Here is a 19,159-nt window from a genome sequence, read left to right as displayed (position 1 = left end):
TGTCTTTTTATACTGATAACAAGTTTAAACAGGTGCCATTACTACAGGTAATGAGTGGAGGAAAGAGGAGACTCTTAAAGAAGAAGTTACAGGTCTGTGAGAGCCAGAAATCTTGATTGTTTGTTTCTGACCAAATACTTATTTTCCACCATAATATGCAAAAAAAATGATAAAAAAACAGACAATGTGATTTTCTGGATTTTTTTTTTCTCAGTTTGTCTCCCATAGTTGAGGTCTACCTATGATGTAAATTACAGACGCCTCTCATCTTTTTAAGTGGTGGAACTTGCACTATTGCTGACTGACTAAATACTTTTTTGCCCCACTGTAAATGTTTTTTGGCCAGATAAAGATTTTTTGGTCAGCGAAATGGTGTCCAAAAATGTTGTAAGACACTCCAAAAAATACTACAGTACAAAAAGAAAAGGACAAAATTTTTTCACACTCACATCTGATGCCTGGGACAAAGAAAAGCAGTTTTAAATTGTTAGATTTTCACGTTGTTGTATTAAAATGACCTGGCCGTAGTCTGCAGTGTAACCAAGCAAGTAAATGTAGAAAAAAAGGGGGCTCTGGATTGCTTTGTAATAAAATTAGCAGGATTCAGGTGCCAACAAAAATTAATCATACCCACATATAACTGCAGCTATGTGTATATAAAATAGGCAGCAGCAGACAGTAATGGACCCTCTTGATGTATGCAGTGGGATCTACTGTATATACTTACATATGTGATGTGGATATGTGCACATAGACTCCCCTGCCTACCTAGCTAGCGCTGCAATCAATATACCCCCTAGTTAGCCATAAAATGGACTGTTGGTTTATCTGGATTTGTGAACTCTGTTATGGTAGACCCACACTAACTAATAAAAGCACTAATCTGCCCCTATCTCAGCAGCAGCTCTCCCTACACTAGCTGAGTCCGGAGCTGAATGCACCGAGCAGGGAGGCGCCAGGTCTCTTATAGACCTGATGATGCTGTGCAGCCAGCCAATCACTGTAATACCACAACAAAGATGGCTGCGATATTACAGTGCATGGCAGACAATCCCTGCATGTCCATTGGCACTCTAAAGAGCACCAAAATTGCAGGGCAGAGACCTGAGTTCCCGTCTAATAATCCCGGAAATGCCAACTTTATGGAGTGTATAGCTTATTGTGATCCTATGGGAAGATAATCCATTTTCTGCTTGGGAACTCTGCAGCTCCTTCAGGGTTACCTCTGGTCTCTGTGTTGCCTCTCTGATTAATGCCCTCCTTGCCTGGGCTGAGAGTTTTGGTGGGCAGCCCTCTCTTGGCAGATTTGCTGTGGTACCATGTTATTTTCATTTGATGATAATGGATTTGATGGTGCTTCAGGGATCATCAGAGATTGGGATATTTTTTGATAACCCAACTCTTTGTCCTTCTCAAAAACTTTGTCCCTGTCTTGTTTAGAGAGCTCATTGGTGTTCATGGTGTTATTTGCTTAATGGTGCTACCCTCTGCTACCTTTCAGGAAACGTGTGAATTTACTGACAGACAATGTGACACTTAGATTGCACACAGGTGGACTTCCTTTCAGTAAGCATGTGATTTATGAAGCTAATTGATTGTACCAGAATTTATTTAGGGGCAACATAGCAAATGGGATGAATACATAAGCAAATGCAAATTTTTAGTTATGTGATCCCATAAAGTTAAATTTATGCCTATAATATTCGCGCTTCACTTCACCAACTTAGACTACTTAGTGTCGATGCATCACACACAGATCGGATAACACAAATAATTAAACACAGGTTATAACATAATAAAATAGGTGTATATATATATATATATATATATATATATATATATATATATATATAATCTACTATATAATTGTCTAAGGGTCACTTCCATCTGTCTGTCTTTCTGTCTGCCTTTCTGTCTGTCACAGATATTCATTGGTCATGGCCTGTGTCTGTCATGGAAATCCAAGTCGCTGATTGGTCGTGGCTGTTTTGCCGCGACCAATCAGCGACGGGCACAGTCTGGCAGAAAAATGGCCGCTCCTTACTCCTCGCAGTCACTGCCCGGCGCCCGCTCCATACTCCCCTCCAGTCACCGCTCACACAGGGTTAATGCCGGCGGTAACGGACCGCGTTATGCCGCGGGTAACGCACTCCGTTACCGCTGCTATTAACCCTGTGTGTCCCCAACTTTTTACTATTGATGCTGCCTATGCGGCATCAATAGTAAAAAGATCTAATGTTAGAAATAATAAAAAAGCAAAAAACCTGCTATTCTCACCCTCTGTTGTCCGACGATACGCTCGCGCCTGCCGCCAGCTTCCGGTCCCAGAGATGCATTGTGAAATTACCAAGAAGACTTAGCGGTCTCGCGAGACCGCTAAGTCATCTGGGTAATTTCGCAATGCATCCTGGGAACGGAAGATGGCGGCAGCCGCGCGCGTAACGCTGGAGCTTCGCTGGATCGTAGGGGGTGAGTATATAACTATTTTTTATTTTAATTATTTTTTTTAACAGGGATATGGTGCCCACATTGCTAAATACTGCGTGGGCAGTGTTATATACTGCGTGGCTGTTATATACTACATGGGCAGTGGGGTATACTGTGGGGGCTGTGTGATATTCTGCGGGGGCTGTGTGATATTCTGCGGGGGCTGTGTGATATTCTGCGGGGGCTGTGTGATATACTGCGGGGGCTGTGTGATATACTGCGGGAACTGTGTGATATACTACGTGGGCTGTGTTATATACTGCGTGGGCTGTGTTATATACTGCATGGGCTGTGCTATACACTACATGGGCAGTGTTATATACTGCGTGGGCTGTGTTATATACTGCATGGGCTGTGTTATATACTGCGTGGGCTGTGTTATATACTGCATGGGCTGTGTTATATACTATGTCGTCTGTGTTATATATTGCGTGGCTGCTATATATTGCGTGGGCTTTGTTATATAGTATGTGGGCTGTGTTATATACTATACTATGTGGCTGCTACATATATATACATACATACATACATATTCTAGAATACCCGATGCATTACAATCGGGCCACCATCTAGTATGTGTATATATATACAGTGGGGCAAAAAAGTATTTAGTCAGTCAGCAATAGTGCAAGTTCCACCACTTAAAAAGATGAGAGGCGTCTGTAATTTACATCATAGGTAGACCTCAACTATGGGAGACAAACTGAGAAAAAAAAAATCCAGAAAATCACATTGTCTGTTTTTTTATCATTTTTTTTGCATATTATGGTGGAAAATAAGTATTTGGTCAGAAACAAACAATCAAGATTTCTGGCTCTCACAGACCTGTAACTTCTTCTTTAAGAGTCTCCTCTTTCCTCCACTCATTACCTGTAGTAATGGCACCTGTTTAAACTTGTTATCAGTATAAAAAGACACCTGTGCACACCCTCAAACAGTCTGACTCCAAACTCCACTATGGTGAAGACCAAAGAGCTGTCAAAGGACACCAGAAACAAAATTGTAGCCCTGCACCAGGCTGGGAAGACTGAATCTGCAATAGCCAACCAGCTTGGAGTGAAGAAATCAACAGTGGGAGCAATAATTAGAAAATGGAAGACATACAAGACCACTGATAATCTCCCTCGATCTGGGGCTCCACGCAAAATCCCAACCCGTGGGGTCAGAATGATCACAAGAACGGTGAGCAAAAATCCCAGAACCACACGGGGGGACCTAGTGAATGAACTGCAGAGAGCTGGGACCAATGTAACAAGGCCTACCATAAGTAACACACTACGCCACCATGGACTCAGATCCTGCAGTGCCAGACGTGTCCCACTGCTTAAGCCAGTACATGTCCGGGCCCATCTGAAGTTTACTAGAGAGCATTTGGATGATCCAGAGGAGTTTTGGGAGAATTTCCTATGGTCTGATGAAACCAAACTGGAACTGTTTGGTAGAAACACAACTTGTCGTGTTTGAAGGAAAAAGAATACTGAGTTGCATCCATCAAACACCATACCTACTGTAAAGCATGGTGGTGGAAACATCATGCTTTGGGGCTGTTTCTCTGCAAAGGGGCCAGGACGACTGATCCGGGTACATGAAAGAATGAATGGGGCCATGTATCGTGAGATTTTGAGTGCAAACCTCCTTCCATCAGCAAGGGCATTGAAGATGAAATGTGGCTGGGTCTTTCAACATGACAATGATCCAAAGCACACCGCCAGGGCAACGAAGGAGTGGCTTCGTAAGAAGCATTTCAAGGTCCTGGAGTGGCCTAGCCAGTCTCCAGATCTCAACCCTATAGAAAACCTTTGGAGGGAGTTGAAAGTCCGTGTTGCCAAGCGAAAAGCCAAAAACATCACTGCTCTAGAGGAGATCTGCATGGAGGAATGGGCCAACATACCAACAACAGTGTGTGGCAACCTTGTGAAGACTTACAGAAAACGTTTGACCTCTGTCATTGCCAACAAAGGATATATTACAAAGTATTGAGATGAAATTTTGTTTCTGACCAAATACTTATTTTCCACCATAATATGCAAATAAAATGTTAAAAAAACAGACAATGTGATTTTCTGGATTTTTTTTTTCTCAGTTTGTCTCCCATAGTTGAGGTCTACCTATGATGTAAATTACAGACGCCTCTCATCTTTTTAAGTGGTGGAACTTGCACTATTGCTGACTGACTAAATACTTTTTTGCCCCACTGTATATATATATACAACTCTGGCAAAAATTAAGAGACCACTGCAAAATTTTCAGTTTTTCGGTTTTTTTCTTTATAGGTATATGTTTGAGTAAAGTGTAAATTGTTTCTTTATTCTATAAACTTCCAAACAATAAATTTTTTTTTCTGAAAAGGAGAAATGGTCAAAATAAAAAAACAGTGTTTTAGACCTCAAATAATGCAAAGAAAACAAGTTCATAATCAATTAGAAACAACAGTACTAATGTTTTAACTCAGGAACTGTTCAGAAATCAATATTTTGTGAAATAACCATGATTTTTAATCACAGCTTTCATGCGTCTTGGCATGCTTTCCACCAGTCTTTCACACTGCTTCTGGCGCAAACATTTAAGCAGTTCTTCTTTGTTGGATGGCTCCATCATCCTCTTGACTACATTCCAGAGGTAGTCAATGGGGTTCAGGCCTGGACACTGGGCTGCCCGTTTTGATATGGTGGTCTCTTAATTTTTGCCAGAGCTATATACAGTTAGGTCCATATACATTTGGACAGAGGCAACATTTTTCAAATTTTGGTTATAGACATTACCACAATGAATTTGAAACAAAATAATTCAGATGCAGTTGAAGTTCAGACTTTCAGCTTTCATTTGAGGGTATCCACATTAAAATTAGATGAAGGGTTTAGGAGTTTCAGCTCCTTAACATGTGCAACCCTGTTTTTAAAGGGACTAAAAGTAATTGGACAGATTAAATAATTTTAAATAAAATGTTCATTTTTAGTACTTGGTTGAAAAGCCTTTGTTGGCAATGACTGCCTGAAGTCTTGAACTCATGGACATCACCAGTCGCTGTGTTTCCTCCTTTTTGATGCTCTGCCAGGCCTTCACTGCGGTGGTTTTCAGTTGCTGTTTGTTTGTGGGCCTTTCTGTCTGAAGTTTAGTCTTTAACAAGTGAAATGCATGCTCAATTGGGTTGAGATCAGGTGACTGACTTGGCCATTCTAGAATATTCCACTTCTTTGCTTTAATAAACTCCTGGTTGCTTTGGCTTTATGTTTTGGGTCATTGTCCATCTGTAGTATGAAACAACAACCAATCTGTTTTGCTGCATTTGGCTGGATCTGAGCACACAGTATGTCTCTGAATACCTCAGAATTCATTCAGCTGCTTCTGTCCTGTGTCACATCATCAATAAACACTAGTGACCCAGTGCCACTGGCAGCCATGCATGCCCAAGCCATCACACTGCCTCCACATTGTTTTACAGATGATGTGGTATGCTTTGGATCATGAGCTGTACCACGCCTTCGCCATACTTTTCTCTTTCCATCATTCTGGTAGAGGTTGATCTTGGTCTTCATCTGTACATCTGTTCATCTGATGATCTTCATCTGTACAAAGAATGTTCTTCCAAAACTGTGTTGGCTTTTTTTAGATGTTTTTTAGCAAAGTCCAGTCTAGCCTTTCTATTCTTGATGCTTATGAGTGGCTTGCACCATGCAGTGAACCCTCTGTATTTACTTTCATGCAGTCTTCTCTTTATGGTAGATTTGGATATTGATATGCCGACCTCCTGGAGAGTGTTGTTCTCTTGGTTGGCTGTTGTGAAGGGGTTTCTCTTCACCATGGAGATTATTCTGTGATCATCCACCACTGTTGTCTTCTGTGGGCGCCCAGGTCTTTCTGCATTGATGAGTTCACGAGTGCTTTCTTTCTTTCTCAGGAAGTACTAAACTGTAGATTTTGCCACTCCTAATATTGTAGCAATTTCTCGGATGGGTTTTTTCCGTTTTTGCAGCTTAAGGATGGCTTGTTTCACCTGCATGGAGAGCTCCTTTGACCGCATGTTTACTTCACAACAAAACCTTCCAAATGCAAGCACCACACCTCAAATCAACTCCAGGCCTTTTATCTGCTTAATTGAGAATGACATAACGAAAGAATTGCCCACACCTGTCCATGAAATAGCCTTGGAGTCAATTGTCCAATTACTTTTGGTCTCTTTAAAAACAGGGTGGCACAGGTTAAGGAGCTGAAACTCCTAAACCCTTCATCCAATTTTAATGTGGATACCCTCAAATGAAAGCTGAAAGTCTGAACTTCAATTGCATCTGAATTGTTTTGTTTAAAATTCATTGTGGTAATCTCTATAACCAAAATTAGAAAAATGTTGTCTCTGTCCAAATATATATGGACCTAACTGTATACATACATACATACACACATACACATATACACATACACATACATACACACACATACACACACATACACACACATGCATATGTAGACATTGTGATGCAGTGAGCCATGTTACAGTCAGGGAGCGCAGTGTGTGCGCTTCAGAATGCGCTTGGAGGCATAAATATGATGGTGAATTAGGGACTGGCATTATTGTAAATGGCCGGTATGTGTCACGGAGGTGTATGGGTGTGGTTACAGGTACATAATGTGACCAGGGTGGGGGTCACATGGTTCAGAGTGTGAGTTCCCGTATAGCCTGTGTATTGGAATGTCCTGGGATGGACTGGATTTCTATAAGCACCTGGTGAGGCTATGGACTTAATGGTCAGTGTGTTGGAATGTCCTGGGATGGACTGGATTCCTGGAAGCACATGATGAGACCATGAACTGAATGGTCAGTGTGTTGGAATGTCCTGGGATTGACTGGATTCCTGGAAACACATGGTGAGACCATGGACTGAAGGCCTGTGTGTTGGAAGTGCCTGGGACTGGACTTTCTGAATAGCACACGGAGAGGCTGTATCTGGAGAGCCTGGGACAGGTACTGTGTTGGGGAAGCTACAGTTCCTCCTGCGGTTCTGGACTATTTGAGGTGCCCTGATCACAAGGATGGTGACCCCAGTGAGGCAGCTTTTCCCCTGGGAACCAGCACTGACAGGAGTCAGTGTGTGGAGCCAGAGCTCCTATAAGGTAACTCCAGTTAACAGGGGGTTTTGGGCAGAGACGTATCTGCCATTGGAACAGACTGTCGATGTTTAATGTGTTCCGTTGACGTATATAAAGAACTGTTTGTGACACTATTTATGATTCCTAATAAACAGAAAAGACTGTTTATGTGGAGATATTGTGCCTGAGTGCTTTAATTCCCATTGCCAAGAGAGTTTCCCCAACCCACTCAGGTAACGTTATCTCACAACATGTCTATGTGTATACATATTGTAGTGCAGCGGGGTTGGTGCAGTGTGACAGACAGGCAGTGACCCCGGAAAGTTCAAAACAAAACAAAGTCTCTTTTAATTGTCAGCGTACTCACACAGAAAGTAAATAGGATCTTCCAAATCGGTTGCTGTGAGCCACTGCTCCGCCATGTACGCTGAGGGGTGCCAGGCCTTATTTCTCTGTGCTGCTCCACACAAGCTGAGTTCTGCAGAGCCTCCGGCTCTGCACACTTGCAAACCAAGAACAGAAATCAAAACAAATATAACAGAATATCCGGGCTGAGAGGGACTAAATCCCTGCTCCCTACGTAAATGCATGTATGCAGTCAAAGATAACAGTGGGTGTTAAACTCCCAAGATATATGAACAACTAGAGGACATGGAGTATAATGAACACCAATCAATTAGAAAGATAAAAAACAATTCTTTTATTGGTACATCTTAAAATCTATAACACAAGCCCAATCATAGGGCAAAATACAAAGAGGAAAAGATCCAAGGAACCTGCTAGTACAGCAGGTTATCGGGACCGATAATATAACATATATGTAGATAAGTATGGCAAATCCTAGACCAGAAAAGGGGGGAGGGAAAAGAGAATGATCCTAAATGCTCCAACATCCGGGTTCTATACAAAAGACTCCTGCAGACGCTGCCATAAACAATAGGATCCCAAAACCACCCCTATAGATCCCAATGGAGTGCCATCACTCACCCATGATAATCGGTATTCAAGGTCCTCCTGCTGACCCCTTGACGCGCATTTCGCGTGAGTGCTTCTTCAAGAAGGGGAGTAGCGTATGTTGTGTCCCCTGAGTTTAAATAGAAATGACCCCAGATGCCAGCAGGTGCGGCGCACGCGCCTCGATTAGCGCAAACCGGAAGTACACATCTCATCTGGAAGCCGTCAGTACGATGTGCGCATGCGGCAAAATCTTGCCGGGTGACGTCACGGAGCATGCGCACATCGTCACAGAAGATAGCCGCTGAGATGGATGAGCGGTGCGCAGATCAAACAGCGCGTGCGCACTGTGGCATCCATGTTAGTGAGGACCCGAACGGCGGCCATGTTGGTGAAGGACAGTGAGTGAAGGACTCCGAAAAAATGGGCGTGAAGGATAGGGAAGCATCACAAGTGACGTCACAGTCATGCCTACCAATAGGGGCGTGTAGCACTGACATGTAGAACAGGTAAGCCTCCCTATATGTCGGCCATCCCGAACTAAGTCTGGCTAATAGTTAGTTGTGACATTGACAAGTAAGTGAAAGGGTATAACTATCCCAACGTGAAAAAGACAACAATCTACTTGCTGATATACAAGGGCCCATAAGAATCACCTAGGCAATATAAAACATATATATGCAACCTAATACAGGTGAATAGATAATAAAGTGACATAGTGCATAACACATTATTATATTAATATATATAATGTAATAAAAACCAAACCAAAACTGACAAACCCAACCCACTGCTGCAGGGTTTTTTACAAGGAACCTGTGACCGTAGGCCACTTGGAAGACCTGGCCGGGAAGGAAGCGGAGCGCCCCACTACCATCCTGCAGTCTGCTTCAAAAATAAAAACCCATGGCAGGTTTTCTTAAATCTGCCATGGACAAATAGCTTGCCCAAGACCAACACTTAATTTTGTTTTGCTTTGCAATCACAGCTATGCCCGTTACTGCAGTGCACTCCCATGGCCTCAATATGCTTCTGTGGGCATCCTGGGGGACACATAGCGACCCTCGCATATAACATGGGTCACTGCTTCACAATATATATATATTTTGTGAGGCAGTGACTGGTGTCTCAAGTAGGGGGTCGCTGTTTGTTCTCCCAAGGATGCACACGGAGGTGTAGTGAGGCCATGAGGGGGCATTGCAGTTGAAGGTGTAGTTGTGATTGCAATGGTGAAGCAGTGACCAATGTCACAGGTAGGGGTCACTGTGTGTTCTCCCCAGGTTGTGCACAGAGTCGTATGAAGGCCATAGAAGTGCATGGCAATCACAGGCATAGCGGTGGCTGCAATGCAGACTAGAAATAATAAAAACAAGTCTAGTCTTGGACATGGTAGTGTCCAAGGTAGATGTAGGGAAAACCTGCTCTGGGACGTGGTGTTGTGAAAAAGTGAGTGCAGGATGGTAGTCAGGCAATTAGTTTCATTCCTGGCCCGGGAGTTTCTTTGTTAAAAGCCCTGCAGTAAAGGGTTCGGGTGTGTCAGGTATAATGTTAGTGTGAGTCTGGTGTTCAGCGAGAGTGCAGAGTAGAGGCCCTGTAGAGAGATGGCTGTGTGTGTGAAGAGACACAAGCAAGTGGAGCTGTGTTATGAACTGGTGATTCAGAAACACAATGGACCTGGTGGTTAAGAGCACACAAAGTGACCTGATAGTTACTAATAACATAGGACGAGCTCTGAGACATGGGAACTCTGCTGACCGCAATCCCTAATCCTATCACACCACACTAGAGGTAGCCGTGGAGCGCTCCTGACCAGACCTAGGCGCCTCGGGCACAGCCTGAGAAACTAGCTAGCCCTGAAGATAGAAAAATAAGCCTACCTTGCCTCAGAGAAATTCCCCAAAGGAAAAGGCAGCCCCCCACATATAATGACTGTGAGTAAAGATGAAAATACAAACACAGAGATGAAATAGGTTTTAGCAAAGTGAGGCCCGACTTACTGAATAGACCGAGGATAGTAAAGATAGCTTTGCGGTCAGCACAAAAACCTACAAACAACCACGCAGAGGGCGCAAAAAGACCCTCCGCACCGACTAATGGCACGGAGGTGCTCCCTCTGCGTCCCAGAGCTTCCAGCAAGCAAGAAAAACCAATAAAGCAAGCTGGACAGAAAAAATAGCAAACACAAGTAACAAAAGCAGAACTTAGCTTATGCAGGGCAGACAGGCCACAAGACGATCCAGGAGAGAGCAAGACCAATACTGGAACATTGACTGGAGGCCAGGAACAAAGAACTAGGTGGAGTTAAATAGAGCAGCACCTAACGACTTAACCTCGTCACCTGAGCAAGGAAACTCAGAAGCCGCAGCCCCACTCACATCTACCAGAGGAAGCTCATGGACAGAACCAGCCGAAGTACCACTCATGACCACAGGAGGGAGCTTGACCACAGAATTCACAACAGAGCTGAACAGCCAAGGCAGCTGAAAGATATGGCACCCACAATGTACACAGCGGTGTAGACGCCTATGGTAACAGGTCAAAGGAGGTCTGGCGTGTTTAGTGCCTGCAAACAGGAGGATATGGTTCCTGGCTGCGATCCAGAGGATATCATGGATTGTGTTATGCTGTGAGTAAAGACACATTAACACGGTGCTGTAGTCACCCATGGTAACTGGTCAGAGGTAGACTGGCGTGTTTAGTGATTGCAATCTAAAGGATACCGTCTACTGTGTAAAAGCTGTGAGTAAAAGATTGACACGGCAGTGCAGTCGCCCATGGCTACTAGTCAAAGGGAAGGCCAGCGTATTTAGTGACTGTAGTCAAAAGGACGCCGTGCAGTATGTAGTGCTGTGCAATGGACAGTAATATCATATGCACTTGTGTGTGAATTGGACATTTAATGCCGTAAAGTAATGCATTAAAGGAGTTCTGTGTTTGAACTTTGTGAGTCACTGCCTCATCACTGCGTAAGTGTGCTACCGTGGCGCTACAATTATATATATATATATATATATTGATATCAATTTCCGGGGTGGGACTGGTCTCTACTTTTCCTTCTCGTTGGGTTATCTCATTGTATTGTGCAATAGCAGTGCACTCTCTTGTCAGCTCATCACTTCTCATCAGAGCTGGTGATGAAAGAATATTGCGCAGTAACAAGATCCTACTGAGCATATATCGGAATTGACAACCGACGATCAGTAGAGCAGGGGCTAGTCCAGCTCCTGAAACAGATGTCACTGATAACACTTCAGGGTTTGGACAGAAGAAGGAATATTCACTCTAATAAGTGGTAGTTAGCATCTGCCACGTGGGGTCTTTGCCGTCCTCTGAAACACCATGTTAGGTTATAGATCAAACTTGATGGACTGGTGTCTACTTTCAATGTTAAAATTATTAAACTATGAAATAAAAGGTAATACCACATGTATTTTACATTTTAAAATCAAATTCAATAGATTTATACATAACATGTATGTAAGAGTCACCTGAAAGGCATGTGATGTGCTGCTGCAATAAGTCTTCTACCCAAAATGCACAGTCCAAAGGAAAGAGTTACCAAAAAAGAGTCTTCATCAGTGGCAACTTTCTGAAATACAAAATGAGTAGAGATGAACAGATCTAACAAAATTAAAATTCGCAAGATCGTGCAAATTTTACAAGAAAATTTGATTTGCAGCAAAGTTATTCTTTGCGAATTGAATGTCCCTTATGATGGTTTGGGTATCTCTATACCGCCAGAGCATAATAAATATAAGATGTAGAAAGTAAAAAAGTACTTATACTCACATTGCAGCCCTCTCTGTTGTTCAGAATCCAGAGTCTTGTCCTCAGTATATCTTCCTATCATGGGCACGAAGGACCTGAATTTCTGGCTCTGATGAGACCATGGACTTTCTTAAGTTCACAACGTCATGACATGTGCTATGACCTTTTACATGTAACATTCCAGGCCTCATCAGGTCGGGCAGTTCCAGCCTAAGGGCTCCTTTCCACTTGCGAGAAACACGTCCGTGTCTCACATGTGAAAACCAAGCTCTGGCGCCGGCACTTGGGAGCAAAGCGTGCGGCTCCATGTGTTGCTATGCAGCCGCATGCTCCGCTCCCAAGTGCCGGCGCCAGAGCTTGGTTTTAACATGCGAGACACGGACGTGTTTCTCGCAAGTGGAAAGGAGCCCTATTGTGAAGAGTGGCGATGAAAAGAAAATGTACCGAAGACCAAATGGGGGATGGTGAAGAGTGGAGGGGCAAAAGAGGCGAGTAATAAGCAAGGATCACACAACTGTTTTCTTTCCATCAGACAAATTTGTTCAACTATGCTAATCAGACTCTGATCAGAGCTTGATCAGAGTAGGATCCAATTTTATTCCAGATTGTACTGCAGCGGGGTTGGTTCAGTGTGACAGACAGTGACCACAGGAAAAGTTCACAGCAAACGTGTTTAATGTCCACATTCACACATTGTACAGCATATGATATCCTCCGGATCGCAGCCGGGAAACAAAACAGTCATGGAAGTTCAGTTGCCAAGGTGACAGCACTACCGTATAAAGCTGCGGGGTGCCAGGACTTCGCTCTGCTCGTTAAGTGTTAACTCACACAGGCTGAGCTTCTGCAGTGCCGACTGCTCCGTAAGTTGCAAACTCCAAATTAACGCACCCGACCATCTCCTGCAGGGGTTTTAACAATCAAGTACAAAGAAAGAAAAAAGCCAGCTCACCGATATGTGCAAGGAGCACGGAACTTTGTCCTGACTCGACGTAGTGCAAATCCAAGTAAAAAATAAAAATGTTCCAGCTTCTTGATAAAATGTAAAACTTTAATCCATCATATAAAAAAAAAAGAGTGAACTTATGTTTCACTACTAGATATGGTAAATTGCAGTGCAGGCACAGATTCATGTATTTATATATTGCATGTTTTTTAGCCCTTTTTTTGTGTTTTTTTCTGTCTGTTTTTCGTATATATGGGATTTATTGTATCTTACCATTGTGTGTATATATATATATATATATATATATATATATATATATATATATATATATAGTTCATATTTTTTAGAATTTCTGGCAATGATTTATGTTTTTGTGATTATAAGTATTTTTGGTTAGGTGAGCCCCCCTTTTTTTTTTTTACCTTTCCATTGGTAGGTCAGTCCTTCTTATACCGGATGGACTGCTGAGTAGATCAGCTGTGACAAAGACCGTATGGTCGAAACGCGTAGCTTTCTTCACTTGTGATATGGCATTGTCCCAGGAGTGTGTCCTTTACTATTTTATATGATGGATTAAAGTTTTACATTTTATCAAGAAGCTGGAACATTTTTCTTTTTTACTTGGTTTTAACAATCAACCTGTGGCCACAAGCCACATGGAAAATCTAGCCAGGGAGGAAATGGACTGCCCTGCTACCTTCCTGTACTCCTTTTATGGCCGGGTTCACACATACGCGAGATATGGCCTTTATGTAAGAGTGGCAAGAAGAAAGCCATTTCTCAAAGACGTCCATAAAAAGTGTCATTTAAAATTTGCAACAAGCCACCTGGGAGACACACCAAACATGCGGAAGAAGGTGCTCTGGTCAGATGAAACCAAAATCGAACTTTTTGGATACAATGCCAAACGATATGTTTGGCATAAAGGCAACACAGCTTATCACCCTGAACACACCATCCCCACTGTCAAACATGGTGGTGGCAGCAGCATCACGGTTTGTGCCTACTTTTCTTCAGCAGGGACACGGAAGATGGTTAAAATTGATGGGAAGATGGATGGAGCCAAATACAGGACGATTCTTGAAGAAAACCTGTTGGAGTCTGCAAAAGACCTGAGACTGGGATGGAGATTTGTCTTCCAACAAGACAATGATCCCAAACATAAAGCTAAATCTACAATGGAATGGTTCACAAATAAATGTATCCCGGTGTTAGTATGGCCAAGTTAAAGCACAGACCTCAATCCAATCGAGAATCTGTGGAAAGAGCTGAAAACTGCAGTTCACAAACGATCTCCATCAAACCTCACTGAGCTCGAGCTGTTTGCCAAGGAAGAATGGGTAAGAATTTCAGTCTCTCAATGTACAAACCTGATACATACCCCAATCGACTTGCAGCTATAATCGCAGCAAAAGGTGTTAAAGTATTAAGTTCAAGGGGCCGAATAATATTGCACACCCCACTTTTCAGTTTTTGAATTTCCACAAAAATTTTAAATAACCAATAAATTTTGTTCAACTTCACAATTGTGTTCCACTTGTTGTTGATGATATGTGGGAAAAGGTTGAAAAGTTCCACGGGGCCGAATGCTTTCGCAAGTATATTTCATGTTTGCAAGCTATAGTGCTACAGAGTGCTATATTATTTTTTAATTCTAGCAACCACCTTCTCTATCTAAATTCTGTACAAGATTTTTCACCTATTTGGTTGATGATGCCATTGAAGCGTGTAAAAAATGTAGAAACAACTAGAGTATCACTGAATACCTTAGTTTCCATTTTTGCACAATACTGAATCCAATCCAGATAAACACCACAAAAGCTGGCTCTTGAAATTCCCTGCAAGCATTGAATATAGTCTTCATCCACATTGATGTTAAAAATCGCCAGATCACATTCAACATGATTCCACCTTGTGTATGGCTGTAAAGCATTCTGCATTGATTCATCTTCTAGCCAGTGCAATAGCTTTGATGATTTTACTATAAAGTATATTATGCTCTGTGGAGACAATTCAAATATTAAAGATGCAAAATATTCTATACATAACAAGGTTTACATATCCTCCAACAACAATAAGTATATTATAATAAGGTCCTTCATGCACTTGCTTATTTTAGGCTGATAAATAAATAAGTGGTTTCATTATAAATATAAGATAATTCCAACTGAAACAATGAGAAAAGGGTTAAAAGACAGAAATAAAAAAAGATTATGATATGAAATTAGGCTATTCAAGCCTACAAAAAATCAATAATCAATACAGATATAATTTATTTTTACTTCAATAAAATTATTTTAACCCCTATCTGACCTTGGACGGGATAGTACCTCCAAGGTCAGATCCCCTGCTTTGATGCAGGGCTCCGCGGTGAGCCCGCATCAAAGCCGGGACATGTCAGCTGTTTTGAACAGCTGACATGTGCCCGTAATAGGCGCGGGCAGAATCGCGATCTGCCCGCACCTATTAACTAGTTAAATGCCGCTGTCAAACGCAGACAGCGGCATTTAACTACCGCTTCCGGCCGGGCGGCCGGAAATGACGGCATCGCTGACCCCCGTCGCAGATCGCTGCTATGTAGCAGAGGCGATCACGTTGTGCATGCTTCTAGCCCCCCATGGAGGCTATTGAAGCATGGCAAAAGTTAAAAAAAAAGTTGAAAAAAATGTTAAAAAAATAAAAAAAATATAAAAGTTTAAATCACCCCCCTTTCGCCCCAATCAAAATAAATCAATAAAAAAAATATCAAATCTACACATATTTGGTATCGCTGCGCTCAGAATCGCCCGATCTATCAATTAAAAAAAGCATTAACCTGATCGCTAAACAGCGTAGCGGGAAAAAAATTCGAAACACCAGAATTACTTCTTTTGGTCGCCACGACATTGCATTAAAATGCAATAACGGGCGATCAAAACAACGTATCTGCACCGAAATGCTATCATTAAAAACGTCATCTTGGCACTCAAAAAATAAGCCCTCAACCGACCCCAGATCACGAAAAATGGAGACGCTACGAGTATCGGAAAATGGCGCAATTTTTTTTTTTTTTTAGCAAAGTTTGGAATTTTTTTCACCACTTAGATAAAAAATAACCTAGTCATGTTAGGTGTCTATGAACTCGTACTGACCTGGAGAATCAAAATGTCAAGTCAGTTTTAGCATTTAGTGAACCTAGCAAAAAAGCCAAACAAAAAACAAGTGTGGGACTGCACTTTTTTTGCAATTTCACCGCACTTGGAATTTTTTTCCCGTTTTCTAGTACACGACATACTAAAACCAATGATGTCGTTCAAAAGTACAACTCGTCCCGCAAAAAATAAACCCTCACATGGCCAAATTGACGGAAAAATAAAAATGTTATGGCTCTGAGAAGGAGGGAAGTGAAAAACGAACACGGAAAAACGAAAAATCCCATGGTCATGAAGGGGTTAAATATATTTCCAAGTACAAATAGAAAAAGTATGCACATTTCACAACTCCTGGTCAGGGGAGTAAGCAAAAGAGAGTATATAGACAAGACAGCATGGGATTGTAGCTGATTCTTTCTGTGACGTAAATCATTTGCCTGCCTGTTTAAAATCATGTTTACCTCTCAGAATGAATCAACTGTGATCCCGTGCAGTCCTTTGTGTATACTTACTTTTGCTTTCTCCCCTGCCCAGGGGCTGTGATATGTACAGAACATGTTCCTACATGGTCAAAGAAACAAAAGGTTTGGTACTGTGTTAACCATTTGAAAAAAAAGATTACTCTGACTTTTAGGTCTCCTAAGCTTTTTGACACCTTTCACTCCCTCCTCAGTTCGAAAGCACATGCCCTATAAGAGACATTTGTGCTGTTGGCCTAGCATCACACTTTATAGGGAATATAGAGATTATCCCTCTGGAAATCCGCTCCCAGCCACCAAGCGCAGTGACTCCCATCCCTCCCTCCATCTCCCTTAGCTCACTATCCACATTTGATCCCACCACAGAAGAAGAAGTCTCCAGGCTTCTCTCTTCTTCTCTTGACACACCCCTAATCCCAACCCTATTCCCAACCGTAAATGTAATCCAAACCCTAACCCTAACTTTAGCCCCAACTCTAACCCTAACTTTAGACCCAACCCTAACTGTAGCCTTAACCCTAGCCCCAACCCTAGCCCTAACCCTAGCCCTAACCCTAACCCTAGCCCTAACCCTAACCCTAATGGGAAAATGGAAATAAATACATTTTTTTAATTTTTTAATTCTTCCCTAACTAAGGAGGTGATGAAGGTGGGTTTGATTTACTTTTATAGTGGGTTTTTAGCGGATTTTTATGATTGGCAGCCGTCACACACTGAAAGACGCTTTTTATTGCAAAAAATATTTTTTGCGTTACTACATTTTGAGAGCTATAATTTTTCCATATTTGGGTCCACAGAGTCATGTGAGGTCTTGTTTTTTTGTGGGATGAGTTGACGTTTTTATTGGTAACATTTTTGGGCACATGACATTTTTTGATCGCTTTTTATTCCGATTTTTGTGAGCCAGAAAGACCAAAAACCAGCTATTCATGAATTTCTTTTAGGGGAGGCGTTTATACCATTCCGCGTTTGGTAAAATGGATAAAGCAGTTTTATTCTTCGGGTCAGTACAATTACAGCGATACCTCATTTATATAATTTTTTTTATGTTTTGGCGCTTTTATACGATAAAAACTATTTTATAGAAAAAATGATTATTTTTTCATCGTTTTATTCTGAGGACTATAACTTTTTTATTTTTTTGCTGATGATGCTATATGGCGGCTCGTTTTTTCGGGACAAGATGACGTTTTCAGCGGTACCATGGTTATTTATATCCGTCTTTTTGATTGCGTGTTATTCCACTTTTTGTTTGGTGGTATGATAATAAAGCGTTGTTTTTTGCCTCTTTTTTTTTATAGTGTTCACTGAAGGGGTTAACTAGTCGGAAAGTTTTATAGGTCGGGTCGTTACGGACGCGGCGATACTAAATATGTGTACTTTTATTGTTTTTTTTATTTAGATAAAGAAATGTATTTATAGGAACAATATATATATATATTTTTTTCTTAGGAATTTTTTTAAATTTTTTTTACACATGTGAATATTTTTATTTTACACTATAACATTGTCCCAGGGGGGGCATCATGTTATAGTGTAAGATCGCTGATCTGACACTTTGCTGTGCACTGTGTCAGATCAGGTATCTGACGTGCACTCCTGGAGGCTTCCCGGCGCCTGCTCTGAGCAGGCGCTGTGAAGCCATCTCCCTGCCGTGGCCATTTTGGATCCGGGCCTGCTGCAGGGAGGAAGGAGGTAGGAGACCCTTGGAGCAACTCGATCACATCGCGTTGCTACGGGGGTCTCAGGGAAGAACGCTTCCCTATACTGCGGGAACACTCCAATCATGTTTTATCGCAGTGTGCCAGGGGTTAATGTGCTGGGGGGTGGTCCATGACCACTCCTAGCACATAGTGCCGGATGTCAGCTGCGATAGTCAGCTGACACCCGGCCACGATCGGCCGCGCTCCCCCCGTGAGCGCGGCCGATCGCATATAACGTACTATCCCATCAGTGGTCATACGGGCCCACCCCACCTCGACGGGATAGTACGTCTAATGTCAGGAAGGGTTTAAGATATACGATTCAGCTCATCCTGAGCACACTAAAAAAAGTTGACCATTTAGTCAAATGTTACAGTTAAGAAAGCTGAATAATAACGAGGCTTGTTTTCAGTCACAAGTAGATGAGTTAAAGGGGAGGTTTCTTCATACAGGTTACCCATTAGAGGTTTTAAATAGTGCAGAAACACAAGGTAAAAAAATTACACAAAGAGAGTTGTTGCATGGTAAAGGTAACAAAAAGTCATCTCAATCTGTGCCACATGAAAATTCAAATATATGCCACTAGATAATTCAGGTGTCAATCCA

At 42.1% G+C, this 19,159-nt stretch overlaps 1 protein-coding gene across 1 annotated transcript in view; it reads right to left on the bottom strand.

The window, feature by feature from the left end:
- The window catches only part of LOC138681613 (pecanex-like protein 2), a 1,209,413-nt gene that overhangs the window by 136,709 nt on the left and 1,053,545 nt on the right, over window positions 1-19,159 (bottom strand). The window contains exons 26-27 of the mRNA XM_069769269.1: window positions 15,007-15,240; window positions 12,015-12,115 (exon numbers count right to left, since the gene is read on the bottom strand). Of these exons, the coding sequence (XP_069625370.1) occupies window positions 12,015-12,115; window positions 15,007-15,240 (335 nt within the window). The remainder of the gene's footprint in view (window positions 1-12,014; window positions 12,116-15,006; window positions 15,241-19,159) is intronic.

This window comes from Ranitomeya imitator, chromosome 5, assembly GCF_032444005.1.
Source record: "Ranitomeya imitator isolate aRanImi1 chromosome 5, aRanImi1.pri, whole genome shotgun sequence".
NCBI lineage: Eukaryota > Metazoa > Chordata > Amphibia > Anura > Dendrobatidae > Ranitomeya > Ranitomeya imitator.
This window is presented reverse-complemented; position numbering and strand designations above follow the sequence as displayed.